This window comes from Gastrolobium bilobum, unplaced genomic scaffold (assembly GCF_033153095.1).
Source record: "Gastrolobium bilobum isolate Gb01-03AN ecotype WA unplaced genomic scaffold, APGP_CSIRO_Gbil_v1 utg1487, whole genome shotgun sequence".
Classification (NCBI taxonomy): domain Eukaryota; kingdom Viridiplantae; phylum Streptophyta; class Magnoliopsida; order Fabales; family Fabaceae; genus Gastrolobium; species Gastrolobium bilobum.
The window spans coordinates 129,692-147,896 of NW_026899081.1; the positions used below are offsets into that span (position 1 = coordinate 129,692).

At 33.1% G+C, this 18,205-nt stretch overlaps 1 protein-coding gene and 1 pseudogene across 3 annotated transcripts; both read left to right on the top strand.

The window, feature by feature from the left end:
• The first annotated feature begins 5,908 nt into the window (after positions 1-5,908).
• On the top strand, positions 5,909-10,881 carry LOC133287016 (protein DETOXIFICATION 46, chloroplastic-like). Of its 3 annotated transcripts, XM_061484555.1 has the most exons (15): positions 6,137-6,264; positions 6,341-6,436; positions 6,557-6,651; positions 6,888-6,996; positions 7,126-7,181; positions 7,470-7,525; positions 7,990-8,128; positions 8,247-8,384; positions 8,470-8,538; positions 8,647-8,757; positions 9,003-9,131; positions 9,308-9,385; positions 10,213-10,284; positions 10,371-10,430; positions 10,512-10,881. In XM_061484555.1, exons 2-15 carry the CDS (start codon positions 6,376-6,378, stop codon positions 10,611-10,613), a joined length of 1,275 nt encoding a protein of 424 aa, XP_061340539.1. In that variant the 5' UTR covers positions 6,137-6,264; positions 6,341-6,375; the 3' UTR covers positions 10,614-10,881. The 3 variants fall into 3 exon arrangements, with proteins under 3 accessions (XP_061340538.1, XP_061340537.1, XP_061340539.1); XM_061484554.1 differs by having other exon boundaries at positions 5,909-6,436; positions 6,888-7,017; positions 7,156-7,181; XM_061484553.1 differs by having other exon boundaries at positions 5,909-6,436.
• Positions 10,882-13,525: 2,644 nt separating this feature from the next.
• Positions 13,526-17,983, top strand: LOC133287059 (protein DETOXIFICATION 46, chloroplastic-like; annotated as a pseudogene).
• The last annotated feature ends 222 nt before the right edge of the window (positions 17,984-18,205 follow it).

An 18,205-nucleotide genomic window follows, 5' to 3' on the forward strand; every position in this document is an offset into this window, starting at 1 on the left:
TTTTAAGAAAAATAGAATAAATATTTTATCATTACGAAAAAATTATATTTATAATTTGATATAAAAAATACCTTTTTCATCTTTGATTTATCAAAAAATTTATTTATTCATCATTATTTAAGCTGGACATTGTGCAAATTTAGTAAAGATTAATTATCTGGTATAACACTTATATGCTTTTTTTCCTTAAAGTAAAATATTTAAATTTTAAGATAAAAATTTGTTAATTGGTTTTTTCCATTAATTTTTTTTTTCTAAAATATTATTTTAATTTTTTTATTCTTTATTCTTTCTTATTTTATAATTTAGACACAAAAATATTGTTTATCCTTTAACAAGTGATATTTTAAATAATTTCATGCTTGTTTTGATAATTTATTACATATGAATAGCTTTTTATATAATTTAAGTAAAATATATTATCTTAAAAATGTTTTTCAATTAATATTCAGACAAATAACTAATTTTATCATAATCAGTTTTAAATAAAATCAATTATGTACATATACATAATATTTACTAATTTTTTAACATTTAATTTAATAATGCTTTATTTAGTGAATGAAACTGACAAATATCAAGCCTTAGCGGATCCAGGAATTTTATTGAGATGGAGCAAAAAATAAAAAATATCTCTTCGTAAATAAAAGTACTTCAAATACAATACAGACTTAATATGCAAAAAAATTAAAAGAAATTCATTACAGAAATTAAGATCACTTCACTTGATTCTTACTCTACGTGTTTTCATATTGTTAAACTCATCTACAATAAAAATAGATCCAGAAAATATTTAAATAAATTATAGATAAATAAATAAATTAAAAAAATGTATGTGGAAATACATTGTACCTAAATGATACTTGGACAAACTGTTAGAATCCAGTAAAATTATTTAAATATAATTATCAAGATATATTGTAGAACAACACTCTCCAGCAAGCTAACCAACGATTAAAAAGTAAACAGATCTCATAGTTCAAAAAATAAGAAAGTCCAGTAATTAATTGTCAAATCTCAGTCCTTATTGATAAATTAGTACTAGAGTAGGTATATGTGATTATCATTACTAGAGTAGTTGAGACTTTAGAGCTTTTTATGAAATTGACAAAATATCAAGATCTTTTTCACATCAAGGGATATTGGTAGCTCTTAGAGGCACTGATTGCCTGATAAATTTATGTGCGATTTTGCAATATAAGATTTTTTTAATTTGTTTTATTAAATATATGCTATCTCAAAACATTAAAAATATAGCAAAAAATAATAATGATAATTTTAATAATTAAAGAGATACATTTTATTTGTATATAATTTTCTTGTTTATAAAATATCAACAAATCTCATTAGGTCTCCTATAGAATTTTTACAAAATTATAATTTTAGATATAAATCTTTGTTTTGAGATGGCCCCTAATAATTATTATGGTTGTATATAGATAAGGTCAATCATATTAGTTCTTTAAAGATAACAAAAAAAACTTATGATAGTTCAGTTGGCACATGAGATGATGAGAGCTGAGCAGGTGGGGCTGAAAGTAAGGGTGCTAAACGAATAGGGGCCTTTGACTCGGCTTGTGAAGGCCTGAGCTTACATGTCTAAAATTGGTTGTTGGAACCAGACTTGAACTTGTATAAAAGCTCGTTTAATAAAAAGGTCTCAGGCTCCAATTGAAAAGTTTGGTCTTAGAGCCTCTCAGGCTAGCCTAGTATATTAATTTTTATTTTTATTTTATATTTTTTATATTACTTGTAATAGCCCTCTCTTTCTCTCTCCTTAATCCATTTCGCCTCATTTTATTGGTTAAACAGACTTTTTGAATGATTTTGTTCTATATTATGCTTTTTTGATATACATTGAATTTATGGATATTTATGAAATTACTAGTATTGTTGATTGTATCTTTTGTTTGGATAAATTTTTGTTGCCTTATTTTTTTTTAAACAACCTAAACCAGGCTTTCATTTTTTGTAAATAAGCTAGGCCACATGCCGATAGTTATATTCATAACAGGTAACAGGCCTGGTCAGGCTGACACATTTAAACACAAGCTTAGACTCTTAAGATCAAAGCTCGACTCGGCTCGGCCTATTAACACCTCTAGGTGAAAGCATGTGTTTGATCCTCCCCAGTACCATTTTTTAGAGAAATTTGGGCCACTCGAGCTCGCCATATATCTCCGCCTTTGAACTCGAGCATCCGTGCCACGAGCTTTCCTAAGGGTGTGCATAACAACCTTCCCGGAATCAATTTTTTTTTTAATTTCTGTTCTCGGAAACAAAAATGAATAGAAAACTCGTTTAGTAAAATCGATTTATTTTTTTGTTCCCGGGATGATCCGGTTTAATTTTTGTGCTGGGAAACAAAAAAAAGAATTCGAAAATTTCAGCTTTATTGTTCACACGCACAACAAAATGAGAAACACTTATCTCTCTCAATCACTCTCCACCTCTACCATCATCACCACCACCACCATCATCCCGACACAACCACCGCCACCACCGTACCACTAGTGTCGCACCCCCCACCACCACGATGCCACCGCCACCATCACCACCTCCTCCACCCATCACTACCACCATGCCAACGTCACCTCCGCCACCACTATCACTGTTACTGTCACCACCGTCATCATTGCAACCACTGTCGCCACCGCCATCACCAAGCCACTGCCACCATCATCCCCACCACTACCACCACCACAACGCCACCGCTACAATCACCACTACCATTGCTGCAGCCACTACCGTCACCACCATCATCGCCATCTACCACCACCTTCGTAGCCACTGCCATCACCACCACCACCACTATGATGCCATCACAACCACCACCACCATGCCACCTGTAACACCCCCAAATTTTTAATAATTTATAATAACATGAAATTTATAAAATCATAAATAACTGTGAAATTTAAATTAACCAAATTTGGAAAATGTTACCACCGCACTTGTACTATGCACAAGTGCAAGGCTAAATTTATTACATTAAAACAAAACCAAAGACTAAATTTTAACTAAAGGAAATATGTCTTATGCATTTATTAAATCTCATAACATTTCTAAACTTAGGAACTAGCTAGAAATATCTGAGTCGTTATCCTCACTGCCCACAGCTAGCCCCATCCGTTGCAACTTGTTTCACTGAAAATCTGCTCCACCGAAGAATCATTGCAGGCAAACAAACACAAACAGTCAGCAAAGCTGGTAATCCCAATCCAATATACAAAAAAAATGAAAATATAACTCATAATAATCAAATCAAGTAATATAACTCAAAAATTCAAATCAAGTATCAACTCGATATTAATTATATTAATCTTAATTTAGTCTATTTAGTGGGAAGAGAACCATGGTAGACCCGAGAAATCTTGTTGTCAGCCACGTATAATCAAAATTGGCCATCATCAAAATATCAAATCCTAATGTGCACACCTCTTCCCAAAGTTGCTACTAGTATCCCGGGAAACCATGTTGTCAGATACCACTTTGAGAAGAACGGAAAATATCATTGTCACATCATGTAATATTGAAGGCATAAAGCCCAAAGGTTGTGTTCATCACTTTCAGGAGGTACCATCCCAAAAGCTATCTTTCCACTATTATTTATTACATTCACACAATCAATAAAATTCAATCTTGCCACAACCCTTATAATTGGAAAATTTTCTCAAATATTTTTCATAATTTCCACATCAATTTAATCAAGAGTATAATTTCCAAATTCTATTTTTCAAGAATATCATTGTTTCCAAATCCATCATAATTTTCAAATTCATTATCCAAGTATATCATAATTTTCATATTCAATATCTACCGAAGTAAAACCCAAATCCAATCATTATATCATAATTTTCCAAATCATAATTCAAATATTCACATCTATTAGAGTAAAGCCAAAGTCCAATAATTAATCCAATTAATTTTTAAAGGTTAAAATAATTTATTTTAAATACTCAAAGAGTTACATATAATATATGAAAACGTCCTAAAATTTCCCAAGGATTAATATTACATTTAACAAATTTAATATAAAATTTATCCTATGATCACCAAGAGGATTACACATACCAAATTTCATCTAAAACTAATTTAAGATGCCCTAAGGATCAGGATTACATTAGACAAGATTTCTGATAAAAGTTAATCTATTATTTCTAAAGCATTAGGGTTATACCCAACAAATTCCATATAAAACTAACCTAAAAGCACCTAGGGATCAGGATTACCTGGTCTCCGTGTTTGATGGCTTATAGTAGAAAAAGCAATTAGAGAAGAGAAGCACGGTCGGTAGCCAGAATAATAATAACAAAATAAAAATTTGAAATAAGAAGAAAGAGAAGAATAAGAGAATATGTGGAAATGTTGAGGATTGAAAGTGATTTGATTTTGTTAGGTTAAGCCCCTATTTATAGCTGAAGTTTTGTAACTAAGATGTTAATTATGGTAATATCAAAAGTTATCATACTTATTTCAATTATTGAAACTGCAAGTAATATCAATGGTCATCATAATTATGTTAGTTATCCTTAATATATTGTAATGGTAATATTTAAATGAAAATAACTGTTCATATTACCAATTAAATGATAACAACTAACATTCAATGTCAACCAAATATATCAATGTTTATAACACCACTTAATGCTAAACCCAACATGTCTGACATGATATAATTATACACATAAGGGTACACAATATTATTATTATTATTATTGTTATTATTATTTTTCTTGAGTTATCACACCACCGTTACCATTGTCGCCGCCACCAATAACACCAACCACCATCCTCACCGCATCGCCGCCGCCGCGACCATTACTACCGCCATCGCCACAACCACTGTTGTCACCTCCACCACCACCATCTCCACCACTACCGCCATCGCTGCAGCCACTGCCATTACAACCACCACCACAACTATCATCACTACGTCATTGCTACCACCACTACCGTATCGCCGCCGCCACCACCCCCACCACCACAATCACACCATATGGAAAGGAAAGTGATAATCCAAATTTTTTTATATTTAATATGAATTATTTTGTACTATATTATTTGTTGTGTTTACTATTCCCATTCTCGAAATAAAAATAGAACATGTTATCAAACATATTTTTTTTTAATTAGAAACTGTTCCAAGACACAGAAATAAAAAAGAATTATTTCTTTTCAAAAATAGTATTAACGAATAAAATGATTGTCATGCACACCCTAAGAGTTCATGTATGCGCAATAAACTTATTGATACCAATAAATATATATAATAAAAAGGGAAATACATATATGTAGGATATAAGGTTTTTTTCTTATTGACCCATTAAAATTTAAAAGGTGTGCTATCATTTTTCTTTTTAAAATTCTGATGGTCCCACTGCTTTGATGTTTAAAGGAGAGACCTAAAGTACTAATAAAAAAAGTTTATAAAAATGGAGGGAATCGATAATTTTTATTGAATATTACAAATAGTATCTCATTTAATTTTTCTAATTCTTAAATGATCAATACAGTAGCTAAAGCAACACTCCCATATATAATAACCAATATTTTGTCCTATATATTTTTTGAATTATGAATATTTAATTAGGTTCTGTATTGCATACCAAAATAAAAATAAAAATTAGGGTTCAGTATTTTTAAAAGTTTAAATAAACAGAGCAATGTTAAATCCATACCCTTTTTAATAATTTTATTTGAAAATAACTCTAATCAATATAATGGAAACAATATTCGTTCTATCAATATGCAAAATAAAAAACATCAAATTTCAAAATAATTAATTAAGTAGTCAATAAAAAAATAGACAAAATATCAAATTGATGCAACTCAAGATTCTTCCAAGTTTTCATGAACATGTAAAATGTTTCCTTTTTCAGCCATACAAATACAAACCACTCGATTTCTTCGTCTTTCTATCCTCAATCCACAATTTTAGTGGAAGGAGGATAGTTTGGCTTCTTCCCCTTCCAGGCAACAAAAATGGCACACAAACTCTCACTACATGTCAAAAACCCTAACCTCACATCACCTTTTCCCTCTCCAGTAAGTTCAAACCATCACTTACCTCTTCTTTCCCTTGCACCTTCCCTTCTCAACAAATCTACTCTTCCTTCAAACCTATGCATCGCAGCTTCGAGACATTGTCGCATTGGATTCGTAACCACTCGCGCAGTTCAAGAGCACGAGCTCACTGATGAATCCGAAGAGGACAAAGACCAAACCAGCGAGGGTTCGGAAGAGGACAAAGATGAAGAAACGGTGAGAAATGACGAGAATAGGGAACTAGCAGAGCAAAGTATATGGATTCAGATGAAGGAAATTGTCTTGTTTACAGGGCCAGCAGCAGGGCTTTGGTTATGTGGACCACTGATGAGTCTCATCGATACTGCAGTTGTTGGTCAAGGAAGTTCAATTGAGCTTGCTGCTTTAGGTATCGTAATCTCAAAGATACGACACGAGGCACATTTTTATCTTAGTTATATTATTGTCGTTTTAAAAAAGTGAGCAATATAATATATGATGCATATGATTTTTCATTTCCCTTGAGCAGGTCCTGCTACGGTTGTTTGTGATTACCTGAGTTACTCGTTCATGTTTCTGTCTGTTGCTACTTCTAATATGGTTGCTACTGCACTTGCTAAACAGGTTAGTTGGCTTTGCCACTTCCAATAAAATGGTGCTTAATGTCATCTTTATTACTAAGCATATGTCTCTGTAATTTAACTGTGCGGTAATTACTACCTGTTTGACTGTATCTACCAGATCATGTTAGAAAGCTTTTTGGTATTATTGTTATTTATCATATCTAATTATCTATGACTTTGTGCATGCAGCACTTCTAGGACTTTCACTGCCTTTCATGAGTAAATATGTTTGTGTAGGATAGAGAGGAAGTGCAGCATCACATATCTGTCTTGCTTTTTCTTGGGTTAGCATGTGGCTTTGTGATGATTTTGTTCACCTCGTTATTTGGTGCGGCAACACTTACTGGTATTGAAAATGAATGTTTTAGCCATTTGTGCTCTTCAACACATTTTGGGTAACAAGAATTCGCTAAGGCTGGAAAGGTAGCAAGGCCAATCCCATGATTGATGAATTTTCTGTTTATGCCTTTTGCAGCTTTTACTGGGCCAAAGAATGGACATTTAGTACCTGCAGCTAATACTTATGTCCAGGTTTGTTTTTCTTCTGATTATATAACCTTCAATTTAAATGAAGATTGTAATTAATGTTTCATAAATTCAAGAAATCATAGAACATTTCATGGAGGGAGGTAAGTGATTTCCATTTTCAGTTCTTGTAAGAGTAAACAAAGGTTTTATATCAACATTTTTATTGAATGAAGGTACACAAACTAGCAAATAAGATTCTGCTTTTGTTTCTTAATTATTTATCTTAAAAATTATCAAGCAAAGGTATCATCTGCTGCTCGATTTAGTTACACCAAATATTTTTTGTGTTAGATTCGAGGCTTGGCATGGCCTGCTTTACTTGTTGGATGGGTTGCTCAGAGTGCAAGGTGCAAATATGCTATTTATTTTTCATGTGTGATTTTCTGAAGTTAGTGGTTGCAAATTTTTATGTCAAATCTGAGATATACTGCTCTTGACATTCTACTTTGTGTTTGCTGTTCAATTTGGTGATACAGTTTGTCTTTATTAGAAACTCTTGGCTAAAATTTTACTTGCTTTGAGTCTTTGACATTTCGCCCATAGCAAGGCTCTTTTGTCAATACTGCTTGCTGTATGTTGATGTTATCTCGTGCTTCTTATATTTTAAATGAAAGTATGAATTTTCCTCTTTCTGATTTACTGCCTAAATTATTCTTTATGCCGTTTGTACAACCATTTTAAAGTTGCTCTTACTGTGAGCAGAGTTTAATGTAATATTGAGTAGACCTTTACTTTTTATGATTTTGATAATAGGGTAAGCATTGGGTTCTCAATTGATTCATTGTCTTGGTATTCACATTTGCTCTTGCAGTCTTGGTATGAAAGATTCCTGGGGACCCTTGAAGGCTTTGGCTGCTGCCAGTGTTATAAATGGAATTGGCGATATGCTTTTGTGCAGCTATTTAGGCTATGGTATTGCAGGAGCTGCATGGGCTACAATGGCATCGCAAGTATGCCGAGCAAACACTTATGCATCATAATGCATTAATGGTATTGTATATGGTTCTGCCTATTTTCAATGTACTGAAATCAGTGTCCACTGCTTTTCTCTTCCCTTTCTGTGTCTAGGTTGTTGCTGCGTATATGATGATTCAAACTTTAAACAATAAGGGATACAATGCGTTTGCCTTCTCAATTCCTTCAGGGAAGGAATTTCTGTCAATACTTGGTCTTGCTGCTCCTGTATTTGTCACGATGATGTCAAAGGTTGCATAAAGTATTTTATTATATTTGTGACTCTTTAACTGGAATAATCTAACCTTTTAACGTAAGTGAAAATTCTGATGTTTAGGTGGCTTTCTACGCTCTACTTACATATTTTGCTACATCAATGGGTACACATCCAATGGCTGCCCATCAAGTTAGTTTTGCTCCTTTCTCTCATTTTGTAATTCTATCCCTTTGCTTTCTATCTGTGCATTTTCAGAAACCAATTTCAAGGCCGGTGATAACTCTACTCTTACTCCAGGTCATGGTTCAAATCTACATGGCATGTACAGTAAATGGTGAACCTCTCTCCCAAACTGCTCAATCATTTATGCCTGAGTTGATGTATGGATCAAATCGGAGTTTATCAAAGGTTAGTGTTACACATTCACTGGTTTTGAAAGATCTCTCCCCTCCCCTATTATATATGGGTTTCAGATCTCTCTTTTGTACCCGGTTGAATTTCATGTTATAAAGGAAGAAGATCTTTCTTTTTGGTTAGGAAAGTTAGTTATATAAAATGATACTCTGTTCTCCTTATTAATCCGTGTTGCAGATTCTCTCAATACGTTGTTTTGTATATTCAATAGTGCCCCTGAATTTATATAATATCAACAGGCCCGATCACTTCTAAGGTCTCTTGTAATTATTGGAGCTATAGTTGGAGTGTTATTTGGGATTGTTGGAACATCTGTTCCTTGGTTTTTCCCCTACATTTTTACACCTGATCTGATGGTCATCCAGGAGGTCAGTTCTTGTATTTTTAAACTTTAGCTTGGAAATTTTCACCATCTCCTTTCTCTTCATTGTGTGACAGGATATACAGATGGAAATGCAGAGATTTTTATGAAATAAACATAGTTGTGGAATTTAGGCCCGAGTTACTCAGTTAGTAGTTAACTTGTGTGTTTGTGATCATGCAGATGCATAGGATACTGATTCCATTCTTTGCAGCGCTGGTTGTGACACCCTCAACAGTCGGCCTGGAGGGAACATTGCTGGTATGTTCAAGTTAGAATATTAGGATTCTTATTATTTAAGGAGTTTTCTCATGATAGTAGTCTTTTTCGGTTGGATTTGTATTAATTGCACTATACTAGTACTAGACCTTGAATTTTTGTATAAATGTGAGTGTCAAAGACCAATCTGTTAAGAAGCTTAAGTTGTTTGGCAGAGGTTCAGTAATGGTTTTATATCTTTTAACACATCCCATCGTGAAATAGCCTTTTGGATTTGGAAGTGTTGACAAATACACATGCCTACCTAATTATGAAAAATAAGGGCAACAAGAATCAAGCTCCTAACCACTTGGTGGCTCTGTATCCTGTCAAAGATCAATTCTCCTAAAAGTTTAAGTTGTTACCAAGATTGGTTTTATATTGATAACAAGGAGTATTAGATTACTGTTTTACAAGATATATCTCACATCATATGACATTATTTATACTGTTTACTATTTGTGCCCCACTGATTTCAACAGTTCAATTCAACTTCTCCACATTAAATGGGAAAGTAAACATATGGCTGTGCTATTGCTTCTCACAAGCTTCTCTTCTATGATGTCTGAGGACTTCTTCCAATGAATGTCTTGTGTGCTTCTATTTTTTGTGGTTGCATTAACCTTGCTCAGCTAAACTCTCTGGTTGTGTGTGTTTTTCTTTTCAAGATTTTTAGACCATAATGGCAACTTACACACGATGTCATGGCAATTTAACTTGTCTCCAACTTGATTTGTTTTACTACTCATATTCAAAGTAGAGCAACTGAATGCATTATATAACAACTGTTATTGTAAGTTTGAAACTCAAATGTATATTTTCTCATGCAGGCTGGACGGGATCTAACATTTATAAGTTTGTCAATGATTGGATGCCTCTGTCTGGGTGCTCTAGTATTATTGGTAGGAACTTTTTCTTGGTCTCCTGGTGTACATAGTAATATTGCTTGACCCATTTTGCCGTAACACCCAATTCACCTTGATACCAGATTTTAAGTAGTAGATATGGTTTGCAAGGCTGTTGGTTTGCCCTCGCTGGATTTCAGTGGGTAAGACTCCAATCTAGGACTTAAATTGCAAGTATCATTTCTTGAAAATATTCTGACGTGCATTTCTTTTATGGTCATTAGACTCGGTTTTCAGTGGCCCTTCTGCGCCTTCTCTCTCCCAATGGCATTTTATACTCGGAAGATTTAGGCCAGTATAAGCTGCAAAAGTTGAGGGCTGCCTAGTTTTGGAATCATGTTAGTTATTGCCTATCATTTAAATGTATTACAATATAGTAATACATTTCAAATTAAGTGACGGCTTACAATTACATTACATTTATTCAATGTTAACACAATGCAGTGCAAGAAAAATACTGGTACGTGTAATGTGGACTCCTATTGCAATCCATGTGGGGAGAACTTTAGGTTTTGGTTTCTATATCATATTAGTATATTTTATTCGTACATAGCAAAAATTAAATTAGGAAAAAAAAAACATGTATAAATACTTTGGAACATTACTTTGATAATAATTTGTTTTTAGAAGTGAGAACATTAATATTTTTCTTTGGTTTAAGTTGAATTTTATTTTATTAAAGCGATTCCTCTAAAAGTATTTAGATGATTATTATTCATGAAGAATTTAAAATCACAACAAATTTGTCTTTAATAAATTAAATATAAAACATAGAGGAAATGAGGAAAAATATTATTTCGAATTTTTTTTTGCTTTACGATAATGCTTTTGTTAGTATTATATGTTTTTATTTTATTTTGATAAAAAAATATTTGTTAAAACAAATCAAGTATGTAAGTGTAAATAGTAAAAAAGAATTGATTAATTACAGAGATACATTTATGAAGGACAATTTATATAATTAAAAGTATAAGTAATTGAAAAGTAGAATGAATAAAAAAAAATAGTAATTGTAATATTCTCTAAGTTAGTATTTGAAGAGAATTTTAATGGTAGGAAAGACATGGAATAAAATTTTCTATATAGAGATAATATGATGTAGAACATTTTTCTTTAAATTATAAAAAATATAGTTAAGTGTAAGGGCGCGCCAATTCAGATCAGCACTCAACTTTGAAATTGTTTGCGTGCGTATTTCATTCTAAAAGTTTTAGATTTTTTAACAAGATTTTACTTTGTAACCTTACAAAATAGTGATAAGCAATTTAAGAAAAATATTCAAATCATAAAAAAAAAAGTAATGTACTCATAACCTTTAAGTTGTTATTATAAATGGTTAAAAAATAAAGAAATAGAAATATTTTTCATAATAAAAAGATTAATATATTATTTATGTTATATTTATTATTTTTTTTTTACTACTTCTGATTACAAAATCTTAACCGTTGATTTTCATCAATCTAACGGTTATAATATATTGGGTCACACTTAATTTTTAATAAATTATAACTGTTAGATTGACGGAAATAATAAGAGGTAGTAAGAAAAAAATTAATAAATATAACATTTTCCTTTATTTATTCAAATAAGATCAATGTACTATTTTTAACGACGTTGTTTTAATTATAAATTTTTTATTCACAAATTTAAAAGGTTTTTTTTTTTTTAAAAAAAAAAAAAACTCCCCACAATCCAACCACAATAGGATTACACTTCCCAAAAATAATTCTGCGGCGTTTTCTTTTCAGTTCTTGAAGAATCAGCCAGTTTATCATAATTATTTCTTAGTGTTTATCCTGAGACTTCAAATGGATTTTCACCATTGTTTGTGATGTCATCAGCTGTACCAAAGTTCTAACCTCTATAAGTAAACGCAATAAGTAACGGTTCGCGATTTTCTCAGCTAAACTTGATTAAAGAAACATACTCTCGGATTTGTATTAGAAAAAGAAACATACTCGGATTCCTTGTTCATTGACGAGTCTCGTGATTCTCGATAAGATTCACATAATTTTGGTATGATATTGAAGGCCAGAGAGGGATTATGATAAGTTTGCTTGTTATACATATAATGTTCACATGATTGGAAAAGAATGATAACAAAATATTTTCAATATGTTGTTGATGGAAAAGATGAAATGAGGTTGAGAGAGGTGCGATTCAGAAGCAGTGAGAGTTTGAGTGTCATTTTTGCTGTGTGGAAGAGGAAGCCAAACAGTGAAACAGTGGTTCCAATCAAATTGAGACACGACAAAAGTAGGGCCACTTGAAAGGAACGCAAGGGTCCCCGCTCAAAGCTCCTGTTTAACGACCGAATGAATTTCAGTTGCCATTGTTGCTCTGCCCTTTCTTCCCGCTACAGTCTTCAAAATCGAATAGGGCCCACTCACTTGTCGGAGATAAAAAAAATTTCCTACGAGAGAAATATCAAAACCAATTTTTGTCGGCAAAGGATATTTTAAGAAGGTTTTATAATTTTCATTTAACACGAGAATTACAATTTTCTTACACATCTTTCGATTTTTGTGCTGACATGAGTCCTATATATAATTTTTTCTAACACATGGGTTCCACATACTTTTTATCTCTACAACATGAGATTTCAATTCTCCTTCAATATGAGAATTATAAAACTCTTATAAGAATCTTACTACGAATTAATTTTACCGTTAAATCGATTATGTGGATTAATATATTTATTTTTATCTTTGTATAATTATTATTCCCCGTCATTAATGTGAAACCATTAAATATGAGAAATCGTAATCATACAAAAGTAAAAATAAATATAAAATATGAAAAATCATAACCATACAAAGATGAAAATAAATATAACAATTGATAGTAACATTGATAATAATACTAATTGGTTGTTACAATATCTTTTTCTATTCTTTATATGTATATATTCGATGAGAAAAATAAATTTTACATGATAAGAAACTCACCTTTTAAATAAAAAAAAGTGACACACATTCTTTATTTGTTTTCTTACCTGCCAATTCGATTTTGAATACTGTAGCGGGAAGTAAGGGCAGAACAATAATGGCAACTGAAATTCATTCGGTCATTGACAGGAGCTTTGAGCGGGGATCCTCGCGTTCCTTTCAAATGGCCAACATCAATCATTGCTCACTCATCGTGTCGTTATTGCAAACTCACTTTTTTTCGTCTTTTCTGTCTTAACGCTCAATTTGATTGGAACCACTGTTTGGCTTCCTCTTCCACACAGCAAAAAATGGCACTCAAACTCTCACTGCTTCTGAATCGCACCTCTCTCAACCTCATTTCATCTTTTCCATCAACAACATATTCAAACCATCATTTGCCTCCTCGTTTCCTTCCACCTTCCCTTCTCAACAACGCTGCTCTTCCTTCAAACCAATGCCTCGCAGGGTCCAGACGTCGTCGTTTTGGGATCGTAACCGCTCGCGTAGTCACAGGTCACGAACTCAGTGATGAATCCGAAGACAAAAAAGCTCAAATAAATAAGGGTTATGAAGTGGGAAAAGATAAAGAAATGGAACTAGCAGAGCAGAGTGTGTGGAATCAGATGAAGGAAATTGTAATGTTTACTGGGCCAGCAATTGGGCTTTGGTTATGTGATCCGTTGATGAGTCTCATCGATACTGCAGTTGTTGGTCGCGGAAGCTCAATCGAACTTGCTGCTTTAGGTATATTCTAATCTCATTGTACACTTTTTATCTAAGTTAAATTATTATCGTTTTAAAAGTGGATAATAATATATGATTTTCATTTCCCATGAGCAGGTCCTGCTACGGTTGTTTGTGATTACATGACCTTCACGTTCATGTTTCTTTCAGTTGTTACTTCCAATATGGTTGCTACTGCTCTTGCTAAACAGGTTATTATTTATTTATGGGAAAAGTTCAGCAAGTGTGTTTTGATTCAGAATCACGTATGCTCCTATGGTCTTTTTTATCACATATGTTTCTGTGGGTTATAAAAAAGTAAAAAATCACAGGAATATATATGATAAAAAACATACCTTTTTGCTAACTACATAGACATATGTGATAAAAAAAAACCGCCGTAGCATAAGTGATTCTGGAGTAAAAGCACAAGGATATTGGTGAACTTTTTCCTTTATTTATTTATTTTGGCGTAAAAAAGGTTCATATTCAGTTAATGAATAAATGTTTATAGCTTAACCTTCAATGTCTCTAAAATTTAACTATGCGGTGATGCTGCTACCACCGTTTTATCAAATTATTTACTTGATTTAGCTAATTATAACTACTTGTTTGACTATATCCACTGGATAATGTAACTAAACTTTTTGTTATTATTGTTATTTATCATATCTATGACTTTTTGCATGCAGCACTTCTAGGACTTACACAGTTACACTGTCTTTCATGAGTAAATATGTTTTGTGTAGGATAGAGAGGAAGTGCAGCATCACATATCTGTCTTGCTTTTTGTTGGGTTAGCATGTGGCTTTTTGATGCTTTTGTTCACAAGGTTATTCGGTGCAGCAATACTCACTGGTATTGAAAATGACTGCTTAGCCATTTGTGCTCTTCAACACATTTTGGATAAGAAGAATTCGCTAGTGCAAGAAAGGTAGTAGAGTCAATGCCATGATTGATGAATTTACTATTTATGCCTTTTTCAGCTTTTACTGGGTCAAAGAATTTACATGTAGTGCCTGCAGCTAATAGTTATGTCCAGGTTTGTTTTCTTCTATTTCTATATCCTTCAAATTTACTGAAAATTGAAATTAATGTTTTATAAATTTAAGAAATCAATCAATCATAGAACATTTCGTGGAGGGAAGTAAGTAATTTCCATTTTTATTTCTTGTGATAGCAAATAAAGGTTTTATAAGAACACATTTTTAAATGAAGGTACACAAGGTCGCAAATAAGATTCTGCTTTTGTTTCTTAATTATTTATATATGTTGAAAATGATTAAGGAAAGGTGACATCCGCTGCTTGATATAGTTACATTAAGTTTTTTTTTTTTTTTTTTTGGTGTTAGATTCGAGGCTTGGCATGGCCTGCTTTACTTGTTGGATGGGTTGCTCAGAGTGCAAGGTGCAAATATGCTATTTATTTCTCATTTGTGATTTTATGAAGTGATTGGTTGCAAATTTTTATTTCAAATCTAAGATACTGCTCTTGACATTCAATTTGGTGTTTGCTGTTCAATTTGGTGATAGAGTTTGTCTTTAATTAGAAACTCTTAGCTAAAACTTTACTTGCTTTGACATTTCCCCGATAGCAAGGATCCTTTGTCAATACTGCTTGCTGTATGTTGATGGTATCTCATGCTTCTTATATTTTAAAAGAAAGTATGAATTTTCCTTTCTCTGGTTTACTGCCTAAATTTTTCTTTATGCTGTTTGTGCAACCATTTTAAAGTTGCTCTAACCATGAGAGGAGTTAATGTAATATTCAGTAGACCTTTAACTTTATGATTTTGATAATATGGTAAGCATTGGGTTCTCAATTAATTCTTTGTCTTGGTATTCACATTTGCTCTTGCAGTCTTGGTATGAAAGATTCCTGGGGACCCTTGAAGTCTTTGGCTGCTGCCAGTGTTACAAATGGAATTGGCGATATGCTTTTGTGCAGCTATTTAGGCTATGGTATTGCAGGAGCTGCATGGGCTACAATGGCATCACAAGTATGCTAAGCAAAAATTTATAATGGCATTATATATGGTTCCACCTAATTTCAATATACTAAAATAAGAATGTACTGTCCTTTTCTGTTTCTAGGTTGTTTCTGCATGTATGATGATTCAAACTCTAAACAAGAAGGGATACAATGCGTTTGCCTTCTCAATTCCTTCAGGGAAGGAATTTGTGACAATATTTGGTCTTGCTGCACCTGTATATGTGACGTCTATATCAAAGGTTGCATCAAGTATTTTATTATATTTATGGCTCTTTATCTGGAGTAGTCTAACCTTTTTACGTAACTGAAAATTCTGATGTTTAGGTGGCTTTCTTCTCTCTACTCATATATGTTGCTACATCAATGGGCACACAAACAATGGCTGCTCATCAAGTTAGTTTTACTCCTTTCTCTCATTTTATAACTCCATTCTTTTGCTTTCTATCTGCGCATTTTCCGAAGATCACATTCACGGCCAGTGATAACTCAGCTCTTACTTCAGGTCATGGTTCAAATCTACATGGCGTGTACAGTATGGGGCGAACCTCTCTGCCAAACTGCTCAATCATTTATGCCTGAGTTGATGTATGGAGTAAATCGGAGTTTGACAAAGGTTAGTGTTACTCATTCGTTATATTGCAAATGACAAAACTTACTCTGAATTCGAAAGATCTCTCCCCTCACCTCATATATATGGTTTCAGATCTCTCCTTTATGCCCGGTTGACTTTCATGTTATACAGGATGAGGGTCTTTCTTTTTGGTTGGGAAGGGTAGTTTTATAAAGCGATACTCTGTTCTCCTTACTAATCAGCATTGCAGATTCTCTCTTGTATATTCAAAAGTGCCCTGAATTTTTATAATATCAACAGGCCCGATCCCTTCTAAGGTCTCTTGTTATTATTGGAGCTGTGCTTGGATTGTTGTTAGGGACAGTTGGAACATCTGTTCTTTGGTTATTCCCCTACATTTTTACACCTGATCAGATGGTCATCCATGAGGTCAGTTCTTGCATTTTAAAACTTTAGCTTGGAAATTTTCACAATCGCTTTTGTCTTCAGTGTGTGACAAGATATACAAATGGAAATGCAGATATTATTATGAATTCAAAATAGTTGTGGAATTTAGGCCTAAGCTAGCAGTTAACGTCTACATTTGTGATCATGCAGATGCATAGGACAGTGATTCCATTCTTTATAGCGCTAGCTGTGACCCCCCCTACTCGCAGCCTGGAGGGAACATTGCTGGTATATTCATGTTAGAATTGTTTAAGGAGTTTTCATATGTCAGTAATCTTATGGGGTCGGATTTGTATTAGTTGATATTAGTACTTGACATACATTTTTTACTGTAAATGGGAGTGTCGAAGAACGATTCTCTTGAAAAGCTTAAACTGTTTGGCTGAGGATGGAGTTTCAATAATGGTTTTATACATTTAATACGTTCCATCGGGAAACAACCTTTTGGTCTTGAAATATGCCTACTTAATTATGAAGAATGGGTTAACAAGGATTATTCTCCTAACCATGAATATTTAAATTTTGTCTCCAATTTGCTTTGTGTTATTACTCATATTCAAAGTAGGGTACCTGAATGCATTGCATAACAACTGTTATTGTAAGTTTGTAAATTATGTATTTGCTTATACAGGCTGGACAGGATTTAAGATTTATAAGTTTGTCAACGTGTGGATGCTTTTGTCTGGGTGCTATGGTATTATTGGTAAGAATTTTTTCTTGGTCTCCTGGCGTACATAGTAATATTGCTTGAATCATTTTGCCGTAACACCAATTAACCCTGATACCAGATATTAAGCAGTAGATATGGTTTTCAAGGCTGTTGGATTTCCCTTGCTGGATTTCAGTGGGTAAGACCCGATTGAGAACTTACACAAAGTGCAAGTCTTATTTCTTGAAAATATTATGACATGTGGTTGTTTTGTGGTCATTAGGCTCGATTTTCAGTGGCCCTTCTGCGTCTTCTCTCTCCTAATGGCATTTTATACTCGGAAGATTTAGTCCAGTATAAGCCAAAAGTTGAGGACTGTCTAGTTTAGGAACGTTTTATATTTACAGTTCATGATACAATGTAAAGATAGAAGCATGTTGTCTGTTGCTGGCAAATGATTTAGTTGTATTATAAAATAGTCACACATATGAATTTAAGTGACGGGTACGTATAATAGAGAACAAATTTTCAGTACATCCTTTGCACTGAGTATTTGTTCGTGCAATAGGGACTCAATCCACCTTGAACACCATAACCCCTTTTGA

Coding starts and splice junctions, on each gene's coding strand:
- LOC133287016 (XM_061484553.1), top strand. CDS start 5,986: ATGGCACACAAACTCTCACTACATGTCAAAAACCCTAACCTCACATCA. Junction 7,526..7,989: donor TGGGTTGCTCAGAGTGCAAG/GTGCAAATATGC, acceptor TTGCTCTTGCAG/TCTTGGTATGAAAGATTCCT. Junction 9,386..10,212: donor GCCTGGAGGGAACATTGCTG/GTATGTTCAAGT, acceptor TTTCTCATGCAG/GCTGGACGGGATCTAACATT.